The sequence below is a fragment of the Tamandua tetradactyla genome, chromosome 12, assembly GCF_023851605.1.
Source record: "Tamandua tetradactyla isolate mTamTet1 chromosome 12, mTamTet1.pri, whole genome shotgun sequence".
In the NCBI taxonomy this organism is placed as follows: domain Eukaryota; kingdom Metazoa; phylum Chordata; class Mammalia; order Pilosa; family Myrmecophagidae; genus Tamandua; species Tamandua tetradactyla.
The window spans coordinates 34,256,086-34,283,128 of NC_135338.1; the positions used below are offsets into that span (position 1 = coordinate 34,256,086).

At 37.1% G+C, this 27,043-nt stretch overlaps 1 protein-coding gene across 2 annotated transcripts in view; it reads right to left on the minus strand.

Annotated features, from left to right (window-relative positions):
• TMED10 (transmembrane p24 trafficking protein 10) overlaps positions 1–27,043 on the minus strand; it is a 60,278-nt gene that overhangs the window by 27,491 nt on the left and 5,744 nt on the right. For both annotated transcript variants that reach the window (XM_077123092.1, XM_077123091.1), the window contains exon 2: positions 12,108–12,219. In XM_077123092.1, the coding sequence (XP_076979207.1) occupies positions 12,108–12,219 (112 nt within the window). The remainder of the gene's footprint in view (positions 1–12,107; positions 12,220–27,043) is intronic.

Consider the following 27,043-nt stretch of genomic DNA (forward strand, 5'->3'; position numbering starts at 1 on the left):
ACTCACCCCACACTCCATGCACTTGAACCCCATCACCCGCTCCCATTCCCCATGCTCCACGAGCCCCCACCCCACTAGACTCCAGTACACGAAACTGCCCACACCTCCAGCCCAAATGCAGCCCAACCCACCTCTCCTGTACCCCTCCCGAGCACTACCTTGCCCTCCCTGTAATAATAAGTGATATAGAGGACAGGATAATTGACTTCAAAGACTCAAAACAGCAAATGGCAAAAAAAGATGGAAAAAAGTGAATTGGTACTCAGGGAAATGACAGACAAAACAAAGCATACAAATATAAGAATCATTGGAGTCCCAGAAGGAGAATATAGGAGTAAAAGCTAGGAAGAGTAGTTGAGGATATAATGGGGGAAAACTTCCCAACCCTCATAAAGGACATAGATTTACAAGTGAAAGAAGCCCAACAAACTCCAAACAGAATAAATCCAAATAGGCCTTCCCCAAGGCACAAACTAATCAGTCTGTCAAATGTTGAAGAGAAGCAGAAAATCCTGAAAGTGACAAGAGAAAAACAATCTACTATATACAAGGGAAACCAAATAAGACTGAATTCAGACTACTCAACTAGCACCCTGGAGGAAAGAAGGCAGTGCGTATGATATATTCAAGATTCTGAAAGAGAAAGACTTCCAGTCAAGAATTCTAGCGGGCCGCGGTGGCTCAGCGGGCAAAGTGCTTGCCTGCTATGCCGGAGGACCTCGGTTCGATTCCCGGCCCCAGCCCATGTAACAAAAACGGAGAAACAGAATACAATAAAAACAAGAAAATGTTTAAAGATGTTTCCCTTTCTTCCTTCCTTCCTTCCTTCTATCCTTCCTTCCTTCTCTCTGTCTTTAAAAAAAAAAAAAAAAAAAAAAAAAAAAAAGAATTCAGTACCCAGCCAAATTGTCCTTCAAAATTGAGGGAGACATACAGCAACTGCTTAAAAAGCTGAAAAAGAGATCAAATTACAATTAGAGCTATGAATGGAGTTGATCTGGTTAGGACTAAAGTAAATCAGACTAAAGAGTAAAGGATGATATTGACTGTGTTTTAAAATGTCAACTTCTGTCTGAGACCATAGGAAGAGATGTCTATTTGGTGTAAAATTTATATTTTTGGTAGCACACTATCTAATTTAACCTATAGGGTCAGTTTATTAGAACACTATAATTACATGGAACCTAGAATACTGAGTGAAATCTTGTTCATTTATACAGGTTGGTCTGATGCCCTGCTACATGCCAAAGTAACCTGAGCAGAAGATAAAAAAAAGTATTTGTAAAATTCTCTTGAGGGACTGGGGAAAAATATAGAAATTTTAAACTTCCCTACCTGGGGAATTCCTGATATTCTCACAAGCTTTGGGAACTACCAATTAATAGGTTAAGCCCTCGATCTTGGGGTTCATCCCCATGAAACTTATTCCGGCAAAGGATAGGCTAAACCTATTTATAATTATGCCTAAGAGTCATCCCCAGAGAACTTCTTATGTTGCTCAGATGTGGCCTCTCTCTCTCTTAGCCAGTTCGGCAGGTGAACTCACTGCCCTCCCACCTAAGTGGGACATGACTCCCAGGGGTGTAAATCTCCCTGGCAATGTGGGAGACTCCTGGTATAAGCCTGGCCCCAGAATGGTGGGATTAAGAATGCCTTCTTAACATAAGCAGGAAGAGAAATTAAATAAAGTTTCAGTGGCTGAGAGATTTCAAATAGAGTTGAGAGGCTATCCTGGAGGTTATTCTGACACATTATATAGGGATCCATTTTTCTGTTTGTTTTTGTTTTGTTTTTTGATGGGCAGGCACCGGGATCAAACCCTGTCTCTGGCATGGCAGGGGAGAACTCTGCCTGCTGACCACTGTGGCCCACCCAGGGATCCGCTTTTAATTTGTAGTATATTAGAATAGTTAGAGGGAAATACCTGAAACTGTTGAACTATAATCCAATAACCTTGATTCTTGATTCTTGAAGATGATTACACAACTATATAGCTTTTACGGTGTGACCGTGTGATTGTGAAAACCTTGTGAACGACATTTCCTTTATCCAGTGTATGGACAGATGAGTAAGAAAATAAAGACAACAAAAAATAAACAATAAGGGTGGATAATGGGTATGGGACGTTTTGGGTGTTCTTCTTTATTTTTATTTTTATTCTTTTTTTTGGATTATTGAAAATGTTTTAAATTGATTGTGGTGATGAATACACAAATATAGGATGATACTGTGAACTGTATACTTTGTATACTGTGTCTGTATACTTTGGATGATTATATGGTATGTGAATATACTGCAATAAAATTGCATTTTTTAAAAAAGATAGTGCAGAAGAAGCATCTAAAATGTTTTACAGATGTCTTCTTGTAATCTATGCACTATATTTAAAACTCCAGGAAAAAAAAAAAAATTAAAAATCTGAAAAAAAATTGAGGGACAGATTAAGGGTAATTTAAAGAATACAAAGAGAAAGAGGGAAAAGAATATATAGATCTGACAAAATAAAAAAGATAAGATGGTGGATTCAAGAAATGTCTTTTCAGTAAATAATTTTGAATGTTAATAGACTAAACTTACCAATTACAAGATATAGATTGGCAGAATGGATTCAGAAACATAATCCATATATGTATATATGCTGCTTACAAGAGACTTATCTTAGACACAAGGATACAAATAGACTGAAAATGAAAGGATGGAAAAAGATTTTCCATGCAAGTTGTAACCAAAAGAAAGCAGGAGCAGCTATAGTTATATTGGACAAAATAGATTTTAAATGTTAAGACATCATAAGAGACAAAGAAGCACACTATATACTAATTAAAGGATCAATTCACCAAGAAGATATCACAATCATAAATGTTTATGCTTCCAATCAAGGAGCTCCAAAGTACATGAAACAGACATTGGCAAAACTGAAGGGAGCAATAGATGTTTCAACAGTAATAGTAGGAGACTTCAATACACCACTCTCCTCTATAGATAGACCAATCAGACAGAGATCAACAAGGAAATAAAGAAGTTAAATAACTTGATAAATGAATTAGACCTAACAGACATATATAGGTCATCGCACCCCAAAGCACAAGGATATACATTCTTCTAGTGCTCATGGAACATTCTCCAGGATAGATCATATGCTGAGACTCAAAACAGGTCTTTATAAATTTAAAAACACTGAAATTATTCAAAGCACTTTCTCTGATCACAATGGGATGAAGCTGGATCTCAATAACCACCAAAGAATGAGAACATTCACAAATATATGGAGAGTAAATACCACACTCTTAAACCAGTGGGTTAAAGAAGAAATTGCTAGAGAAATCAGCAGTTATCTATAGATGAATAAAAATGAGAATATAACTTATCAGAACTTATGGGACGCAAGGCTGTGCTGAGAGGGAAATTTATTGCCCTAAATGCCTATATTAAAAAATAAGAAAGACCAAAAATTGAGGACTTAACAGCACACCTGGTAGAACTTGAGAAAGGACAGGAAACTAATCCGAAAACAAACAGAAGAGAAATAACAAAGATTAAAGCAGAGATAAATGAATGGGAGAACAAAAGAATAATAGAAAGACTCAATAAAAGCATAAGCTGCTTAAGAAAATCAATAAAATTTATGGGTCACTAGCAAGATTGACAAAGAAAAAAAGAGAGGATGCAAATAAACAAAATCAGAAATGAGAAGAGGTGCATTACTACAGACCCTGAAGAGATGAAAGAAATCATAAGAGGATACTATGAACAACTATACACCAACAAACTAGGCAACTTAGGTGAGATGGACAAATTCCTGGAGACACACAAACAAGCTACAAGGACTCAGGAAGAAATAGAAGATCTCAACAAACCAATCGCAAGTAAAGATATTCAATCAGTCATCAAAAATCTTCCTACAGGGGCGGGCCGCGGTGGCTCAGCGGGCAAGAGTGCTTGCCTGCCATGCCGGAGGACCCCGGTTTGATTCCCGGCCCCAGCCCATGTAAAAAACAAACAAACAAACAAAATATAATAAAACAAGAAAATGTTTAAAAGATGTTTCCCTTCCTTCCATCCTTCCTTCCTTCTCTCTGTCTTTCCTTCCCTTCCTCCCTCTCTCTAAAAAAAAAAAAAAAAAAAAAAATCTTCCTACAAAGAAAAGTCCAGGGCCAGGTGGCATCTCAGGGGAATTTTATCAAACATTCTAGAAAGAACCAACACCAATGTTGCTCAAACTTTTCCAAAAACTTGAGGAAAAAGGAACTCTACCTAACTCATTTTAAGACGCTAATATAATTTTAATACCAAAACCAGGTAAAGATGCTATAAGAAAGGAAAACTACAGGCCAATCTCCCTAATGAACACAGATGTGAAAACTCTCAATAAAATCTTAGCAAGTCGAATGCAACAATACATTAAAAGAATTGTACACCATGACCAAGTGGGGTTTATATCAGGAATGCAAGGATGGTTCAACACAAGAAAATCAATTAATGTAATACAGAACATTAACAAATCAAAAGAGAAAAATCACATGATCATCTCAATTGATGCTGAAAAAGCATTTGACAAAATTCAGCATCCTTTTCTGATTAAAAACATTCCAAAAGATAGGAATCAAAGGTAAGTACCTCAGTATAATAAAGGGAATATAGGAAAAACCAATAGCCAACATCGTACTCAATGGAGAGAGACTGAAAGCTTTCCCCCTAAGATCAGGAACAAGACAAGGATGCCCAGTCACCATTATTATTCAACACTGCACTAGAAGTTCTAGCTAGAGCAATCAGGCAGGACAAAGAAATAAAAGGCATCCAAATTGGAAAGGAAGAAATAAAACTCTTATCATTGGTAGATGATACGATACTATACTTGGAAGATCTTGAGAAATCTACAGCAAAGTTACTTGAGCCAATCAACAAATTCAGCAAAGTGGCAGGATATAAAACTAATGTGTAAAAATCAGTAACAGTTCTATACACAAACAATGACCTAGCTAAGGAGTCAGTTAAGGAAAAAATTCCATTCAAAATAGCAAGTAAAAGAATCAAGTACTTAGGAATGAACTTAACTAGGGATGTAAAGAATTTGTACACAGAAAACTATATAACACTGCTAAAAGAAATCAAAGATCTAAATAGATGGAAAGACATTCCCTGTTCATAGATAGGAAGGCTAAATATAGTTAAGATGTCAATTCTCCCCAAATTGATCTACAGATTCAATTCAGTACCAATAAAAACTCCAACAACCTACTTTGAAGATTTGGAAAAGCTAACTACCAAATTCATTTGGAAGGGAAAGAGACCCTGAATAGCTGAAAGCATACTAAAAAGAATGAACGAAGTGGGAAGATTAACACTCCCTGACTTTAAAACTTATTATAAAGCCACAAGTGGTCAAAACAGCATGGTACTGGCACAAAGACAGAAGCAGTGACCAATGGAATTGAATTGAGAGTGCAGAATAGATCATCAAATCTATGGTCAACTGATTTTTGACAAGGCCCCCAAATCCTCTGAACTGTGACAAAATAGTCTTTTCAATAATTGGACATGGAAGAACTGGTTATCAATAGCCAAAAGAATGAAAGAAGACCCCTATCTTACATGTTGTACAAAAAATTAACTCAAAGTGGAGCAAACACCTAGATATAAGACTTAGCACCATAAAGCTAATAGACAAAAATGTAGGGAAACATCTTCAAGACCTAGTAATAGGAGGTAGTTTCCTAAACTTTATACCCAAAGTACAAGCAACAAAAGAAAAAATAGATAAATGGGAACTCCTCAAAATCAAATGCCTCTGCACTTCAAAAGACTTAGTCAAAAGGTGAAGAGGCAGCCAACTCAATGGGAGAAAATATTTGGAAATCACATATCAGACAAAGGTTTGATTTCCTGTATGTACAAAGAAATCATACAACTCAACAACAAAAGAACAAACAACCCAATTATCAAATGGGCTAAAGATATGAATAGGCATTTTTCTGAAGAGCAAATACAGATGGCTCAAAAGCACATGAAGAGATGCTCATTTTCATTGGCTATGCACTGCTGGTGGGAATGTGCAACGGTGCAGCCACTATGGAAGACTGTGATTCGTTAGGAAACTAAGTATCAAGCTGCCCTTTGATCCAGCAATAGCACTATTGAAGAGCTGAAAGCAGTGACACGAACAGACATCTTCACACTGATGTTCACAGCAACATTATTCACAATCGCCAAAAGATGGAAATGTTCATCCACAGGTGAGTGGATCAACAAAATGTGGTATATACATATGATGGAATATTATGCATCAGTAAGACAAAATGATGTCCGAAGTACATCACAAGATGGATGAGCTTTGAGGACATAATGCTGAATGAAATTAGTCAGACACAAAAGGATAGATACTGTATGATTCCACTTTTATGACCAGCATAAAGGTATAATCAGAGGCTTATAATACAGAATATAGGGGACTTAGGGATACACAGAAGCTAGAGATGGGTGAACCATTAGCTAATGAGGTTGAACTCCAATGTAAGGAAACAGATAGGAGTGAAGCCGGTTCTCTAGTGGGTCTATAAGTAACATTACCATATTGAAGATGAACAAGATTTAAAGGGGTTGTATAGACCTATGTGTCCCGCTGATTAACACTAGAAATATGAATTAGTTCTCGCAAGCATTACTTCAAAGATATGATACCTGTACAGGGGGAAAACAGCTATTGCATGCTATGAGCTGTGTTCAAAAGGAAACCTTCAGCACCACCACAGTAACAGCAGAGATAAATAATGGGGTGAGGGACAGGAGTTAAGAGGAGATTTAGATTTCCTATTTGGTGAGGGTGTGTTTATTGGTTTTCTTTCTCTTGGGAAAAATGAAATTATCTAAAATTGAGAATGTTCTTAGACTGTAGACTTTGGGCCTTCTACATGATGCCCGATGAATGCAGGTGGCTGAAGGATGCACTGATGGAAAAGTAGATTAGCGAACAATGGTATATACTTATAAGTGAATGTTGTGCTGGTACAAAAAGGAACAATGTCGTGAGGCATGCAAAGATGTGAATGAACATGTGGGACATTTAGTGAGACAAAATAAGCCAGAAACAAAAGAACAAGAATGGTATGGTCACCTTTAGAAAATGCTTCTAAGAAAACAGGGGTCTAGATTGTAAACTTTTAGAGCAGACACATTAAGTACAGACTGGTGATTATTATTTCTGGATTTTGAGGGGCTGTTTAATATATGTAAACTGATATATCTATTGTATTAGTTAGGGTTCTCTAGAGAAACAGAATCAACAGGGAACACTTGCAAATATAAAATTTATGAAAGTGTCTCACGTGACCGTAGGAACGCAGAGTCCAAAATCCACAGGGCAGGCTCCGAAGCCGATGACTCCAATGGATGGCCTGGATGAACTCCACAGGAGAGGCTCACCAGCCAAAGCAGGAAATGCAATCTGTCTCCTCTGAGTCCTCCTTAAAAGGCTTCCCATGATTGGATTTAGCATCACTAATTGCAGAAGACACTCCCCTTTGGCTGATTACAAATGGAATCAGCTGTGGATGTAGCTGACGTGATCATGACCTAATCCTATGAAATGTCCTCATTGCAACAGACAGGCCAGCGCTTGCCCAATCAGATGAACAGGTACCACAACTTGGCCAAGTTGACACCTGTCCCTAACCATGATATCTATATATAGATTTTTCTTTTTTTTGCACGGGCAGGCACCGGGAATCGAACCCAGGTCTCCAGCATGGCAGAAGAGAACTCTGCCTGCTGAGCCACCGTGGCCAGCCCTGTAACCTGATATTTAGAGATAAATATGAAGCCAAACAGGTTGGAGTTAAAGTAATTCAGAACATATGGGTAAGGAAGACAGTGTCTATATTTTAGAACCACACATACTCTTTGAAACCAATGGAAGAAAGGTTTATTTGGTCTGGAACTGAAATTTTCTGTAGCGCATAATCTAATTCAACCTATCTGTATAGTTCATTTAACAACTGAAACACAGGGAGCACAGAATAAGAAAGAGGTTCTTTAATCCTGTATTGATTATTGTAATGCCTGGATACATCCTAGAGTATATTAAACAGACAATAAAAAGTATTGGCAAAGTCCCCTGAGGAATGGGAGCAAAATATAGAACTATTAAACCTTACCATCAGGGAATCTCCGGATAGTCTGTCAAACTTTAGGGACACCAAAATCAATAGGCCATGCCCTCGATCATGAGGCTTACTCTTGTGAAGTTTATGTAGGTAGCAGAGAAAATTGTATTACCTATAGGCATACCTAAGAGTTACTTCTGAAGGACATCTTTTGTTGCTCAGATGTGCCCTCAGTCTCTCTAAGCCCAACTCTGCAAGTGAAATCGTTGTCCACCCCCCGGATGTGGGACATGACATCCAGGAGTGAAAGCCTCCCTTGTGATGTGGGAGAGGACTCCTAGGGATGAATCCAGACCTGGCACTGTGGGATCAACAATTCCATTCTGATCAAAAGGGGGAAAAGAAGTATAATTAATAAAGTATCAGTGACAGACTTTAGGCATATTATGAAGCCACAGTGGTCAAAACAGCATGGTATTGGCATAAAGATAGATATATCGACCAATGGAATCTAATAGAGTGCTCAGATATAGACCCTCTAATCTATGGACATTTGATCTTTGATAAGGCAGTCAAGCCAACTCACCTGGGACAGAACAGTCTCTTCAATAAATGGTGCCTAGAGAACTGGATATCCATATGCAAAAGAATGAAAGAGGACCCATATCTCACACCCTATACAAAAGTTAACTCAAAATGGATTAAAGATCTAAACATTAGGTCTAAGACCATAAAACAGTTAGAGGAAAATGTTGGGAGATATCTTATGAAACTTACAATTGGAGGCAGTTTTATGGACCTTAAACCTAAAGCAAGAGCACTGAAGAAGGAAATAAATAAATGGGAGCTCCTCAAAATTAAACACTTTTGTGCATCAAAGAACTTCATCAAGAAAGTAGAAAGACAGCCTACACAATGGGAGACAATATTTGGAAATGACATATCAGATAAAGGTCTAGTATCCAGAATTTATAAAGAGATTGTCCAACTCAACAACAAAAAGACAGCCAACCCAATTACAAAATGGGAAAAAGACTTGAACAGACACTTATCAGAAGAGGAAATACAAATGGCCAAAAGGCACATGAAGAGATGCCCTGGCCATTAGAGAAATGCAAATCAAAACCACAATGAGATATCATCTCACACCCACCAGAATGGCCATTATCAACAAAACAGAAAATGACAAGTGCTGGAGAGGATGCACACTTATCCACTGTTGGTGGGAATGTCAAATGGTGCAACCACTGTGGAAGGCAGTTTGGCGGTTCCTCAAAAAGCTGAATATAGAATTGCCATACGACCCAGCAATACCATTGCTGGGAATATACTCAAAGGACTTAAGGGCAAAGACACAAACGGACATTTGCACACCAATGTTTATAGCAGTGTTATTTACAATTGCAAAGAGATGGAAACAGCCAAAATGTCCATCAACAGACGAGTGGCTAAACAAACTGTGGTATATACATACGATGGAATATTATGCAGCTTTAAGACAGGATAAACTTATGAAGCATGTAATAACATGGATGGACCTAGAGAACATTATGCTGAGTGAGTTTAGCCAAAAACTAAAAGACAAATACTGTATGGTCCCACTGATGTGAACCGACATTCGAGAATAAACTTGGAATATGTCACTGGTAACAGAGTCCAGCAGGAGTTAGAAACAGGGTAAGATAATGGGTAATTGGAGCTGAAGGGATACAGACTGTGCAGCAGGACTAGATACAAAAACTCTAAAATGGACAACACAATAATACCTAATTGTAAAGTAATCATGTTAAAACACTGAATGAAGCTGCATCTGAGCTATAGGTTTTTTTTTGTTGTTGTTGTTGTTGTTTTGTTTTTTGTTTGTTTTTGTCTGTCTGGTTGGGTTTTTTTTTGTTTTTACTATTATTATTACTTTTATTTTTTTCTCTATATTAACATTCTATATCTTTTTCTGTTGTGTTGCTAGTTCTTCTAAACCGATGCAAATGTACTAAGAAACGATGATCATGCATCTATGTGATGATGTTAAGAATTACTGATTGCATATGTAGAATGGTATGATTTCTAAAAAAAAAAAAAGTATCAGTGACAGAGAGAGTTCAAATAGAGTTGAGAGACTACTCTGGAGGTTGTTCTTACACAAGCTTCAGGTAGACCTTGCTCCCTTTCATAACCTGCCAATCCCCAACCAGGACCATTCCAACCAATCCTAAAGGATACCTAGGGCAATATATAAGATTCCACAAAGGTTCCAAGCACTAGAGTAACTTTCCAGAAATCTACAACCTCCAGATGTGTCCCTGGTCCAGATAAGTCCTGAAACTTAGCCCAACCTCTCCAGAACATCAGATAGTACCATCTTCCTACCCCATATTAGTAACGGAACCTTCTCATATGAAAAATGTAGAATTGCTATAGCCCAAACACTCGTAAAGAGAGGGATGGAAAGATCAAAGGTGATGATGGAGTTATACAGAGAAGATAGGATTAACAAATGAATATGAATGCTGAATCATTAAATTGATATTTCTTTCAGTCTCCAGTATTTCAGAGCAGCTAGAAGTAAAAACCTAAAATTGTGAAACTGTAACCCATGTCAAACTCTGAAATATGTTCTACAATTAATTATGGTGCTGTCCTTTGATATTTTTAGCTTTTTTGTATATATAAGTTATTTTCCACAAAAAGAGAAGGAAAAAAAGAAGTGATTTTGTAAAAAATTGGCAAAAAAAAGTTAAACACAGAACTCTCATTTGACCTGGCAATCCCACTTCTAGGTATTTGCCCAAAATAATCAAAGCAGGAACTCAAATAGATATCAGTACGCCAATACTTAGGTAACATTATTCATAGTCGCCAAAGGTAGAAACAACCCAACTGTCCATCAGTAGAGGAACATATACACGGACTTAAAAAGTGGTATATACTCACAATGGAACTTATTCTGCTTTAAAGCAATGAAGATCTGATACATGTTACAACAAGGGATGAACCTTGAAGACATCATGTTGAGTAAAAAGAGTCAGGCACAAAAAGAAAGATAATATATGATTTCACTTACATGAAATAACCTGAACATGCAAATTCATAGAGCCACAAAGTACAGTACAGGTTACCAGTGCAGTAGGAAAGAGGAGTGATGGGGAGTTAATACATAAAGGGGGTAGGATCTCTCTGAGGTGATGGAAAAATTTGGGTAATAAATGGTGATGAGCATAGCATAAAACTAATTCTACTGAATAGTATGCTTAGGAGTGGTTGAGATGGGAAATTTTATGCTGTATATACATTTCCACAACAGAAAAAAAAAAAAGAAAGACTAAAGAAACTAAAACAACTAAATGCAGGACATGACCTTGGACTGGATCCAATAACTGAGGAGAATACGCCCAAAAGGAACTTATCGGGACAACCGAAAAAGTGGAATTTAGACTGTATACTCTTGTATCAATATTCAATTTCTTGAACTTGATAACTGTATTTAATGAGGTTCCATAGTGAATATCCTAATTCTTAAGAAATACATATTTCTTAATACATATTTCTTGAATTAAGCATTCGAGGAGCACAACACATACAATTTACTCTCAATTATCTGGAAGGGTTAGACGAATGGATGGCTGGATGGAAGGAAGGAAGGAAAGAAGGAAAAAAGAGCAAAAATTTAGCAAAATGTTAAAAACTGGTGATTGTGGATATCTGGATAGAGGTTTTATTAGAGTTCTTTGTATCGGTTTTTGTATTATTTTTCAACTGTCCTTAATATTTGACATTATTTCAAAATACAGAGTTTTTTAAAAAGTAAAAAGAAATGCCCACTCCTATATACAAAGAACTCTACTTATCGGCCAATTTTCACTTATACGTGCATGAGCCTTTACAAATATACAGTTCTCATTTCCCCTTCTTGCTTGCCCAGCATACAGTTAAGTTCATACTCTGCCTAATTTTAGCGGTACCATGGAGTTAGGAGATGATGCTTAACCTAGGGAAAACCCTACTTACCCTTGCTCTCAAAACATACTTCAAACATATCATAATCTTCGGTGGTAAAGGCAAATTTTCCCTTAGTTGCATCTTCCTTGGAGTACAGAATATGGCCAGCAGAATCTGTGATCTAAAATTAAAATGAAGTAAGAATTAATAAGAACAGGCAACTAATGCACTTGGCAGCACCTAGGAAGGGAACTTACAAAAACAGGAGATCTGGAAAGAAACACCATCTATAACAGTGTAAAAGACAACGATATTTCTCATTATCATGACTATGTTCCAACCATCCCCAAAGACAAGAAGTAGATTAGAAAATGAAACCTAAATGCAGCAAATTTCATTCATTCAAATGGCCTAACCACACTGCAAGTTAAAATCTGTTGCTTCTATAGGATGTCTCAAGATATCCCAAAATTGACAGTTAATGTTCCTAGTTATATAAATAAGCTCTACTGGCAAAATCTCACTTTATAGAATGCAAACCATATCATTTCCTATAAAGGGGCATGTCAAAAAAAGAGAACCTTATTGGGACAACTGAAAAAAGTGGAATATAGATTTTATGCTCTTGCATCAATACTCAATTTCTTGAACTTGATAAATGTACTTAATGAAGTTACATAAGTGAATATCTAATTCTTAAGAAATATATATGAAAGTTTTAAGCATTCAAGGAGCACAATGCATGCAATCTACTCTGAATTATTTGGAAGGGAAAGAAGGAAGGGAGGGAGGGAGGGAGGAAGGGAGGGAGGGAGGGAGGGAGGGAGGAAGGGAGGGAGGGAGGGAGGAAAAAGAATAAACTACAAGAGGGAGAAAGACATAAGAACATATTTCTTCCATAAAATAAACCTTGACAGGATGGAGGGTAGGAGGTGGAAGTGGGACATTTGACATAAGGACAGAAGGAAAAGAAGGCATGCATAAAGATGAAAATTTTGGAGATCTATTCCTGCAAATTTCATGCTAAGTCACTGGTGAAATGGGGTGGGTGTGAGGTGCAGAGATAAAAAAGAAGCTTGTCCCCAAAAAAGGATTCTTGGCCTCTACAAATGATCATTCCTTTCTTCCTTGGTCCTTAGCTTTAGTTTTCCAAACTTAAATGTTTGCTTAATTCCTACAGATGGCCTGTAAACACAGATGGCGTGGCTTATATCGGTAAGTGAATATCCACATATAAAGCAAGGCAATGATATGGTAATTTAACAGACTGAATTTCAGAATTTTTCAGTAGAGTACATGATTGTCTTATCAGAATGCACATTTCACTACCAAGATAAGAAGCTACTTTGCAACCTAGAGCACTATGGTAGTGACTTCCTTATATTAAACTGCATGTTCTAGTGTTATCTATAAATAGGACTCTTTTATAGGTGAGATTTTAAACAGGGAAACTGAGCACCCTCATATATAAAACTACGTATTTAAAGTACTTTCATCACAGTAGTTATTTCTGAGTGGCAAAATTTTTTCTTCAACCTTTTAAAATTTTCTTTCAATTTTCTACAAAGGTACATATAACCTACGGTTGAATACAATAGTAAAGTTATTTCACTTTAGATTAAAAAAACCACAGAATAACTAAAGAAAAATTATCACTTCCAGATAAATTTGAAACAATGGGTTAAGAAAAAAAGTTTTATTGAACATCTTCTAAATTCCTTAAGAATAACAGCAGTTAATATTAATCAAGTATCTTCTGCCATCCAGAATCATTCACTAATTTGTCAAATTTTTAAGACAGCTAGATCTGTGCTAGTCACTGGGGTAAAGATGCGTGCGACAGTTCTGTCTTCAACGGGCAAAGTTTAAATGAGGAGCCCTCATTTAAGAGGACAGTTTTACTGCAATGTGAGAAATACTCCACTAGAGAGGTATGTACAGGTACCACAGGACTAAGCCAAGTCAGGAAGCATACCTTGGAGGAGGCAACAATCGATGCTGCCACTTGTGCCTTAAAGAGGAGCCACAATCAAGGAAAGAATTGCGGTAAGGACATTCCACGTTGCCAACTGACTTCTTTTTTTCTTTTCCATGGGCAGGCATTGGGAATTAAACCCAGGTCTCCGACATGGCAGATGAGAACTCTGCCAACTGAGCCATTGTGGACTGCCCCTAGCCAACTGGTTTTTAACAACAGTGCCAAATTAATTGGGGGAAAGAAGTCTCTTCGACAAATAGGGCTGGAAAAACTGGATATCCAAACAGAATAAGCTGAATCTCCACTTCATACCATACACAATATTAACTTGAAATGGATCAAGGACCTAAACATAAAACTCCTAGGCAAAAACATAAGGGGAACCTTCAAAACTTGGGATTTGATAGTGATTTATCAGATATGATATCACCAAAAGTACAAGAAAAAAAAAGATAAAATTGGCTTTATCAAAATTTAAAACTTTTGTATGTCAAGGATATTATCAAGAAAGTGTTAAGACTACCTATAGAAGGGAGAAAATACGTGGAAACCATACATTTGATAAGGGCTTAATATTATCCAGAATGCATAAAGAACTCCTATGATTCAAAAACAAAAAGACAATCTAATTTTAAAATGGATAAAGGACTTGAATAGACATTTTTCTAAAGACATACAAAATGCTAATAAATGCATGAAAAGATGCTCAACATCACTAGTTATCAGGGAAATACAAACCAAAACCACAATGAGATACCACTTTACACCACTAGGATGGCTATTATTAAAACATACACACAACAAACAAACAAAAATAAGTGTGACCAGGATGCAGAGATATAGATAGAAATTATACATTGCTGGTGGCACTGTAGAATGGTACCACTGCTGTGGAAATCGGTTTGACAGTTTCTCAGAAACCTGAAAACAGAATTAGCATATGACCCAGCAATCCTACTTCTTGGTATTTATTCCAAATAATTGAAAGCCGGGACTCAAACAGACATTTGTACACCAATGTTCATACCAGCATTATTCACAATAGCCAAAAGGTAGAAGCAACCCAAGTGTCCATGAACAGTCAATGGATAAAGAAAATGTGGTATATAAGTACAACAGAATACTATTCAGCTATAAAAAGAAATGACGCTTTGATTATGCTACAACATGAATGAAACTTGAAGATATCTTGTCAGTGAAATAAGCCAGACACAAAGATAAATATTTTATGCTCTCATTTATATGAAACAGCTAGAGGAAGAAAACTAGGACAGAGAGTATTTTATAGGTTACTAAGTAGGAAGAGAGATTTATAGCTTAATGGGTATAAGGACTTTCTGTTTGGGGGTGATGAAAAAGAGTAATGTATATCAGTGATTGTAGTGCAATATTATGAATGGAATTAAAACTACTGAATTGTTGATGTGAATGTGATTAAAATGGAAAATTATGAGTTGTATACTTGTGTGCTGGTTTGAAAAGATGTATGTCCCCTAGAAAAGCCATGTTTTAATCTAAATCCCATTTCATAAAGGCAGAATAATCCCTATTCAATACTGTATGTTTGAAACAGTAATCAGATCATCTCCCTGGATGATGTGATTTAGTCAGGAGTGGTCATTAAGCTGGATTAAGTGACAACATGTCTCCACCCATTTGGGTAGGTCTTGATAAATTTCCAAAGTCCTATAAAAGTGGAAACATTTTAGAGAATGAGAGATGCAGAGCACAGTGACATAGCCAAGAGAAGCAGAGTCCACCAGCCAGTGACCTTTGGCGATCAAGAAGAAAAATGCCTCCCGGGGAGCTTCATGAAACAGGAAGCCAGGAGAAGCAGCTAGCAGATGATGCCGTGTTTGCCATGTGCCCTTCCAGATGAGAGAGGAACCCTGACCGTGTTCACCATGTGCCTTTCCAGATGAGAGAGAACCCCTGTCACCATGTGCCTTCTCATTTGAGAGAGAAACCCTGAGCTTCACCAGCCTTGTTGAACCAAGGTATCTTTCCCTGGATGCCTTTGATTGCACATTTCTATAGACTTGTTGTAATTGGGACAATTTCTCAGCCTTAGAACTGTAAACTAGCACTTATTAAATTCCCCTTTTTAAAAGCCATTTCATTTCTGGTATATTGCATTCTGGCAGCTAGCAAACTAGAACAACTTGTTACTACAATAAAAAGTTAAAAAAAAAAAAAAAAAAAAAAGACATTCCAGGCAGAAGAGATGGCAAATATGAAGGTCTAGGAAACACACAAACATAGTACATCATCATCATCCTAATGCTAATAGCTAATATATATGAACAATTACAAAGTGTTAGGTACTGTGTGCCACAGGCCTTCCCAGCATTTAAAAATTCAATCCTCACTATAACCCTGTAGATAAGAACTATTATTTCTCCCAAGTTCCAGATCAGATAATTGAGGCACAGAGAGATTAAGTAGCCGGAGAGGTACTGACAAGATCATATAGAGCTTCGACATCATGCCAAGGAGTTTAAATTTCATTTAGCACAAAGTGCAGAGGCAATGAAGAATTTGAAACAAGAGTGATGTGATTCAATTTGCAATTTAGAAAGAAGAATCTGATAGTATTATGAAGATAGAATCAAGAAGGACAACACTAGATGCAGAGATGGAATAGGACACTATTCCAGAAATCCTGGTGAGAAATTATAAGGGCCTGGAGAATGGAGAGAACAGGACAGATAGGAGGGATTTTAAGGAGATAGAGCCTACAGGAAAAGGCCTAAAAGTAAATGCCCACAAGGATCAAGTGAGAAACCTAAGTGAGTCTAATGATTAGACCAGCTGAAGTCCACAGAGAATGACAGATAATGCGGCAAACATGGGAGGTCAGGCCTTTCTCAACGGAAAAACCAGTGACTACCACAGCATTCCAGACTTTCAGTTCATTCAACTTTTCAAAAGAAGCTAGACATTTTAACTTTTGTTTTAAAATCCCCCAATTTTTTGTAATTCAGTATAGCGTAATATAATACCCAGATATATCCCAGAGTCTGTTGGGCAGATAATAAAAATTACTGGCAAAGTCCCTTGAGGGACCAGAGAAAACATATTCAACTATCAAACTTTCCCACCTGGGAAACCCCCATACTCTCTCAAATACTAGGGATTCCCAAATTAATAGGTCAAGCCCTAGATCTTTTTTTTCCCATTTTTTATTGTGAAATATAACATATGTACAAAAAAAACCAATAAATTTCAATACATTTTAACAATTAGTTATAGAACAGATTTCAAAGTTTGGTATGGGTTACAGTTCTACAATTTCAGGTTTTTCCTTCCAGCTGCTCCAAGACACAGGCCACTAAAAAGAAATATTAACATAATGATTCAGCAGTCATATTCATTTGTTAAATTCTATCTTTTCTGTTACAACACCTCCTTTTCCTTTGATCCTTCTTCCAATCTTTAGGTATATATATATATATATATATATATATATATATATTGAAAAGGGGTATCAACAATATGGGATAGGGAGATGCAACTGGTTGATGTTCTTGGAACATCAACTTTTTGTTGTTGAAAAGGGTGTTGACAATAGGGATAGGGGCATGGAACTGGTTGATGTTCTTGGAAAAACTGGTATCTGTGTTTCAGGACTTATCTGGTTTAGGAACCATCTGAAAGTTTTGTTTATGAAAACTAAACTTAGCATGTGCAACTTTATAGGATTTCATATAGAACCCTGGGTGTTGTTTAGGGTCAAAAGGAATGATGTTGACTGGGGTTTGGCAAACTGTGACAACCTGCAATATCTAGCTGAAGCTTGCCTAACCGTAGCCTCCAGAACAGCCTCTCAATTCCATTTGAACCCTCTGTGCCACTGATACTTATTTTGTAATATTTCTTTTCCCCCTTTCAGTCGGGAAGACTTTGTCAATCCCACAGTGTCAGAGCCAGGTTCATCCCTGGGAGTCTTATCCCAAGTTGCCAGGGAAACTCACATCCCTAGATATCATGTCCCACATAGTGTGGAGGGTAATGTTTTCCTTGCAAAGTTGGGCTTAGAGAGAGAGAAGCTAAATCTGAGCAACAAAAGAAGTTCTTTGGAAGTAATTCCCAGGCATAATTATAGGTAGGCTTAGCATCTCTGCTACAGAAGTAAGTTTCAAAATCTAGGGCTTGCTACATGGAACATGATGTCCAGGGGTGTGAGTCTCCCTGGCAATGTGGGACATGACTCCCATGGATGAACCTGGCCCTGGCACTATGAGATTGACAATGCCTTCCCAACAAAAAAAGGGGGAAAAGAAGTGTTATTAAATAAGGTATCAGTGGCTAAGGGTTCAAATGGAGTCGAGAGGCTATTCTGGAGGCTATTCTTCGGCAAGCTTCAGCTAGATCTTGCTAATTGCCACAGCTTGCCAAACCCCAATCAACATCATTCCTGTTGACTCTAAACAACACCCATGGCTCTATCTGACATCCTATAAGAGTTGCACGCACTAAGATTACTTGTCAGAAACCTACAACTTTCAGATGGTTCCTAGGCCAGATAATTCCTGAATCCCAGAAGTGCCAGTCTCTCTAAGAACACCAGCCATTCCGTCCCCCTATCCCATATTGCTGACACCCTTTTCAACAGGAAAGAGGTTAGAATGGGCATAACCTAAATATCCCTGGAGATTGGAAGAAGGGTTGAAGGAGAAGGAGGAGTTATAACAGAGAAGTTAGGATTTAACAAATGAGTATGACTGCTGAATCATTATATTAATATTTCTTTTTAGTCTCCAGTGTCTTGGAGCAGCTAGAAGGAAAAAACTGAAATTGTGGAACTGCAACCCATACCAAACTTATCTGTTCTATAGCTGTTAAAATGTACTTTGGAATTTATTGCTTTTTTGTATATATGTTATATTTCACAATAAAAATGGGAAAAAAGGAAATAAAAACATTTTGGATTTTTTAAAAATTTGTTAATTTTTTAACTGCTCACAATCAATCCCAACATTTGATAAACCATCTCAAAACCAAGTAATACATATCTACAGAACCAAGTTCTTCTGGGCCACTAATTTATGACTACTGCACTGGACAGGAAGAAAGCTGGCTTAAATCATGTTTCAGAAAAACTACTGGGCAGCAATAAAGTCTCAGCTGAGATCACGAACCACAAATTTCTACTGGCAATACTTAGCAGACAGGGTGCAAGTGCAAAGAAAAGGAACATATATTATCTGATCTAGGCTTGGGGTTCTGTAACTGAGTGGTCTGGAAAGAAAAGGGTTGATTAGGGAATCATGCTATATACTTTATATAAATAATCTTTTATCTTCATAAAAATCCCACAGAGGCTAGTCTTATTATTCCCATTTTACTAAAGAGTAAACTTAGTAACTTGTCCATTATCATAGAGTTAATAAATTGCTACGTGTATTTGAGCAAGACAGTCTAAAATCAATGCTTTTCCCACATTCCATGTTGCCTCCCCCAACAAGGAATGTCTGACTAAAGCGGAATGTGCAGAAGCCAAGAGAGACAGAGAATATCTGATGGATTCTTTAAATTAGTGTAAGTCAGGGAGCCTGTTCAGCGTGCATTCTCCACTTTGGAGAGAGAGCAGGTAGCCACAACCTAGAGGCCTTGAAGTCAGCAGTAGTCCAACAATCTGCAAGGGAAAATCTTGTTCTGAAAATTCCTAAAGACTAAAAGAATAAGTATAACAAAGGACCACTTTAGAAGTTTAGATACACAAATAACATAGGGAAAAAAGGTCTGGGAATTAATTAATCCTGAAGTAATGTGTAGTCACCAATGTGATGCCACTCTTCCACTTCTCCACATTAATTCATCCTCGCGGATACTCATTTATCTATTTGCCAGCCCCCTAAACCACAAAGACAATTTTTAAGAGTGAAGAGGAAGTTCAAAAAGGTAGAAGGCAGATTTTCAAATTTCAAGCTGATCTAAAGGCCCAATTTGGATTTGCCACCTATGAATAAAGTTACAGACAACAAAGAACTTCTGCAAAGGTAAACTGGATAAAAATAAGTTTCCAGATTTGCTCAATGTGCTGGTTTAATTCTTAAGGGAGAAGATAAGAATTACAGATTACTAAAAATGTTTAAATGTAAACAAAACTGGTAGAAAACAGGAGGCAACAAGCACAAAGGGTAGAGCACTGACTATAGTGCTATATAACAGATTTCATCATCTCTACACTCAGGAAAGGTACAGGCCAAATCACTGGCCTGTGACAAACCACCCAACTTATTAGGGCTCACAAGATTTGGCACACATTTGCCCTGCTACCTTATTTCCTGGACGACTATATGATGATATTCTTCTTTACAGTCTTTGTTTATATCCTCTAATATATTAAAAGAGTCCTTCAAAAATGTTTTTAGTTTTTTAATTTAAGGACAGGAATCTCTCTGGATGATAAAGGGGCCTAGGTACAGGTCAGAAATAGTAAGGCTTTGGTAATAATCCTTACTTAATACTCAGCAAGATACATTAAAAAGTCTACCATGTTTTCCTGAAAGACTCCAGTACAAACCATACCTCTAACTGGAACCCAGTAGGGTAGAGAATAGTTTAAGTTGTCCTCTTTCACACCGTGCCCAAGAATTGCAGTCACAGAGAGAACAACTTGCTCTTCTGTTCTATGACATCTGCACAATTATTTAAGATTCTTCTAGGACAAACCTGCATGCATTACAGAAGGCAAAGGTTACTACTTCAGCCTGTATCTTTTATCACTACAAAATTTAACTTCCGGGAATAGTGTGTAATAATACCCACGGGGCCCTCAGGGACTTCACATTTCTATACTCCTTATAACCTTTAGCTGATAAAAAGTCACATTAGGAATTAATTTGTATATATGGAAATTAGGTAACTTGAGAACTTACCTCTTAGGTTGTGTTAACTCATGGACTGTTGAGCATTCTAACAGACCCTAGAACTTTTCTGAAAATCAGTAGGTTTTCCTATCTAATTCACATAACTCTGCAGCTATTAAGGAGCTAAGTCACTGATCCTCAATAAACAATCCCACCACTACTACCTCCCCCTACCCCCCACCCCCCAAAAAAGCAAAAAACCACCTCTCCTAATTCCAAAATGATTATATAAGCTAGCAGGAGCTAAAATTAGGGAAGAGGAAACTGGGCCAAGCCCAGTGACTAACCAAAGCTAGGAAAGTCTAATTGGCTGAAATGATGGTTTTTAATTTCCTTTAGTTAAAATGTTCTGATTACACATCAACCTTAGAAGGTCATCTGGTTTCTCAAGACTTGTTTTTTCTCCTTAAATTTTACCAGAGAACTGCCTTAGTAATATGCTAAATAATTACAGCTTTCTGTAACTACTATAATAGCATTCCCCTAAAGGATTCTTTTCTTCCCGTTTAACAATTAAAAAACTTAATATTTATAATAAAGCTCTTTAATTAAACAAAGGTAATATCAAGCCCTAAATTCCTCCACATGGCACCAAGGAACAGGAAATAATATTTGTTTTTAGATAACACCTTCAGAAGAAAAGCAAATCAAAGTTCACAATTTTAACAGTAGAGGAGAGGTGTTAATTGAATATTCAGAGTAGCTGATGTCAAGAATATGTGAATATTTACACTGAACCTGTCAAATGAGTGAGAATGCAGGTCACTGGGAAAATAAATTAATTTAGAATTGGCTTTTCTTGGACCATTCTAGGTAGTGGCTGGAAACAGGTTCTTGAGTAGGTCCTGCTCCTGAAGCCTGCCCCCATTTCTTTATTAAACATTCAAGATAACACCCTGCCTACTTCAAAAGGATCTTAAGTAAAGTAGCTTAGGCCAAAATGTTGGACAAATAAAGCAATTAGGAATAAAACAGCAAAGAGTTCTTCTTAAAAAAGAAGCAAATTAGGTGATATCAAGAACTTGGATTGAATAAATGATTTCTGCACAATAAATTTGGCTCACCGTTCTCTGGAAGACAAGACTAAAAGTAACATGTTGGGATACATACACATCATTTGTTTTCTATGGAAAACTCACAAATTTATCTTCAGAGACAACTTTCCTGGAACCAAACACAAGTAACAATTTATCAGCAAGCATTCTCGTAAAAAAAACTGTGAACAATACTAGACTCCTCATTTTCTACCAAGGTCTTACTAAAATTCAAATGGGTGCTTTTATTGACACTCCATAACAATCGATGGTCTGACCTAATGAAGACATGGGACCTGAAAGAACTAGACAAATGCTCCTGTGCCTTGGTTCTCTGCCCTGCCCTTCAGCATGGCCACTTCTCTCCCCATTTTTGCCCACTTTCTGCTACTTACAGAATTCCACTTACTCTAAAGTTACAAACAGGATGGGGCTACTTTTGGCCACCTGCTGCAATCACAGCTGTGTTAAAAAGTAAAAAAGTGCCAGGAAAAGATGTCTTAAAAATAACACTATCCACCCAGATTGTGGTTTCTAATACCACTCTTCAATAAAAGGAACTAGCATTTCATTGGAGAAATGGAAGATCCTAGGGCTGGGACAGAAAATATATAAGATGAATCTGGAACATCTAGTAGTACCTGAAAGTAAAGAAGTACTAAAAAGAAAAAAGAAAAAGAAAAAAGAAAAAGATACTCCTGTATCTATCATCAGATAGATGACTCTGATAGATACAGGAGTCGAGTCCCTGTATCTATCATCAGATAGATACAGGAGTCAGCTCAAAGCGCTCCCAATGGCAAAGCTGGAACAATCTGAGCAACAAAATAAAGTACTGGTCCATCAACAGACGAGTGGCTAAACAAACTGTGGTATATACATACGATGGAATATTATGCAGCTTTAAGACAGGATAAACTTATGAAGCATGTAATAACATGGATGGACCTAGAAAACATTATGCTGAGTGAGTCCAGCCAAAAACTAAAGGACAAATACTGTATGGTCCCACTGATGTGAACGGACATTCGAGAATAAACTTGGAATATGTCATTGGTAACAGAGTCCAGCAGGAGTTAGAAACAGGGTAAGATAATGGGTAATTGGAGCTGAAGAGATACAGACTGTGCAACAGGACTAGATACAAAAACTCAAAAATGGACAGCACAATAATACCTAATTGTAAAGTAATCATGTTAAAACACTGAATGAAGCTGCATCTGAGCTATAGGTTTAAAAATAAAATAAAATAAAATAAAGTACTGGATTATAATCCAAAGTATAAAATAAATAAAAATAAATACTGGTTCATTCATTGTGATAAATGCACCACACTAATGTAAGATGTTAGTAAAGGGGAAACTGGGTATGAGCTGTATGGGAACTTTGCACTATCTTCACAGTTTTTCCGTAAATCTAACACTGTTCTAAAATAAAAGGTTTATTTAAAAAGAAAAAAACTGTCCAGAAGGATGGGCTCAAACACATTCACATGCATATCTCCAGATATTAAAGAAATCTGATCTACTCAGAACCAAGCAAACATACAAATATTTCCACTTTCCATGAGATGTATGCAAATAGTTAATTTGGGGCTAAGCAAGGAGGTAACAAGTCTTTCTATTGGCAAAGATTACACATAGCTTTATTTGCTGAGTCAGCTCCAGACTCCCACCAGTCACAGACTGTTCTCTTGTTTCATTAAAAAAACAAACAAGCAAACAAACAAAAACCCATCTTTTCTGAGAGCTACCACAGCAACAGAGGTCAATTAGCTTGTGGCTTTGGTGTTGCTGAAGAAAATCCGAGGATGCAATTTCCTTCAAACAGGCTCCTACCTGCACCTCTTCTTTAGCTTCCTGAGTAGTCTGGTATTCTGAGTATACATGTGTACATATTATTTTATAGATAACTATCAACCTTGTAGCTCCTGAATGACTAAACCAAACATTCAGAAACAGCAGGTTCTTTGCACAGACTCTACATATTCAGTAAGAATGAACTCAAACAGAAACACCTATGCTTTTGTCAGTTTGAGAGGCAGTTGTGCATACCAGTTATGATCAAAAGTTCCAGAGCGAGACTCTCTGGTCTGTGGTGCAATCACAGTTCTACCTCTAACTAGCTGTAAAATCTCAGGCATGTTCCTTAACCTTATTTATAAAATAAGGACAATAACCATACTTGCTTCCTAAGGTTATTGTAAGGATTAAATTTAATACAGGTATACTACCTGGAATACTGCCTAGCATAGTAAGCAATCAATGAATGTTACTGCTATTATTATTGTTATTAGCATTATTGCTATTATGATAACTATTTAACCCATAAACATGTAGGTCACTAATCATACTTCCAATCTAATGGTGCTAATACATGGCAAATTAGATAAACAATGTTACAATGACTAAATCTAGGGATGATTAGGGTCTGGGTGGTTACTGCATGGAAACAGAGAGAAAAAGATAGACTCGTAAATTCCCAAGGAAACAGTAGCAAGATTTAGAAACCAAGGGAATACAAAATGACTAGAAAGCAGGTATTCAATGGAACCCTCCAGCTGATGCCAAGAGACATTAAGAAATCCAGGAAGACTCTGGCATTTCCAGCATGTATTTTTAAGCCTGGTCAGTAATAAATTATGTGAAGGAACCAAAGACATTAGACGCAGGGGAGAGGGGAAAAACGGATTGTGTGTACAAATGTAATGATCAGGGGATGTGGGTATGTACACACTTCATTTAGTTGAGAGTTCAGATGTTAATATTAAGCTAAGGGGCCTATAACCCTAAGATATGAAAGAATACCAAATCACTGAAGAGGCTATAGTTTTAGACTAGAAAAATATTACTGGAAATCCTTTCAAAAGGCATCATGGTACCTCAAACATGAGGAACCCTGGTAACTCTGAGAGCATAAAGTCTACATTTAATAGCCATAAAATGAATTTACCCTGATCCTTCAAAGAAGAGCAAGTACCAAGTCTTTCAGCTGCGTTCCTGAAATCAAAGGATCAGAGCCAGATTTTACCCAGAACATAGTCAAACTCAGAAAAGCCACAAGCAGCATTTAGTAATGCTAAATTTCAGATTTCCAACAAATTCAGCAATGGTATAGCACAGCATGGAAGTACTACTATAGCATGAAACATAACCAAGGAGGTTGGGAGGTTCTTTTCACAGAAGTGCTAAAAAGTAGTAATGGAAAATTTCCAGGCAATGGTGTGATAATGGATAGATGCTCCCTTCCTGTTTCTATCCATATTTGTTACATTAACTTAATACAGGCAATACGTCATACTTGACTAGGGGACTGAGGGGGTAAGAGTAGGGGGCTGAGGGGGTAGAGAAAGGAGGGTAAAAAGGGGGAGGAAGAGAGAATGAAAATGAAAGAATAGCTGCTGCCCTGACAATACTACTGAGGGGGTGAAGCCAGATCAAATGATTTTTGTTTTGTTTTATTTTTTTTAACAGTTTCAAAGTTATTTACGGTAAAAATCATCAGGGTGACCCTTTTAGGTACAAACAAAGCCTTGTTCTTTTTTAACAACTAGCCCCTTGATTTCCCACATGATTATGCTGAACAATGAGGTTGGGGGCACAGGATAAAGCAGATGACATCAACCTCCCTCAAATCTAAGGCTTGTTTGGGAGCGCAAATTCTGGTCTGTCGCCAGCTGGCTGGCCTGACAGAGGGCTCTACTGTCTGTGCTAGGCTGCATATGTGCATATGCTGGGCAACAGTGTGGGATCATCTGCCAGTCAGCAATTCCCTCAAGAAACAGCAGAGAAGTCTCTGCACCCTTCTAGGTTACCGTCACAAATTTGTACCATTTTCCTAGAAACTAGACTCAGTCTTCAGAAGTCATCACAAAGATATAGTACAGCAATCTTTGTACAGCCCTCTTCTCTAGATCAGTTCAAAAGAGAAGGTTGTGAACAAGCTGTTCAATGAATACACAAGAAGAGAGGTTTAAACAAAGTAACATATGACATACTCTAACTTTTTACATTTTTTGGTGTTTTATCTTTTATGAAGAATGTAACACAAGGTCAGGTTTTAATTAAAAACTAGAAATTCCATACATAAATACAAAATGATACTAGATATTAATACTGTTAAATACTAATGTAGCAGTTAGCCTTCTCTATTGAACGGTCTATTTAATGACCTGTTTTTAACCCACTGGACAACAGTCACATTAAATAAAACTTTGAAAGGACAATATTCTTCCCAATAGAAAAAGGTTAGCCTAAGTAAGGGTCCAGAGGGTAGATAGTAATAAAAAAGATGGCTACTTTTGGAGGATAAGCACCAAACATCCTATTTTTTCTCTTCTTCAACACAGAGCAGCCACCAGTGATAAGAAGTTGAAAGCTAATCACCTGAAAACCATAGCACAGACACTTTTTTCATAAACTTTTAGTGAAAAAAAAAGTGTTATAAGCCAATGGTTTCCCAGCTGCCATTTAGCAAAATTAGTTATCTATTAGCATTAGCCCTCTTGAAAAATGACCATGAAAAAAAAGTTAAGCCAAGCAGATTATCTGAAAGCTGAAAAAGTGTTTATAAATTACTTAGATTATTACCATCAGGCTTTTTTTCTCCTTTCTGGTGATGATGATGACAATACACAACTGTTTTTCTCTTCTTATAATCTATTCTCAAAGCACAAACCACTCTTATGCAACAACTCATGCCATTCCCTAAAAATAATTTATCCCCAAATTTTCACTATTAGCAAGCCTTCTAAATTAAAAAAAATAATGGTCCTGGATTCTATTAAACTATCATAGCATCATCTAATCTGAATAAAATATAATTTCCAATTCAAAATCAAGAAAGCTGAGATCTCAAGTCCCTACAACAGACTTAATGATGGACCTATAGTAATGGGGTAACTTCTATATTCACCATGAATGATGAGCTGATACTTCTTGCTTCAATTTTATGTAGCAAAGTCTATAATTCAATACTATTTGGCAAAGGTATAGTCTCATTTTGTACAATGAATAGCAAAGGGACTTACGGGATAGACTCAGTTGGAAATTTCAACACAAAATGCATCTCCAGTGTTGATCTACAGCAGAAATCTTCACAGTGGAGTTTCCCCCACCA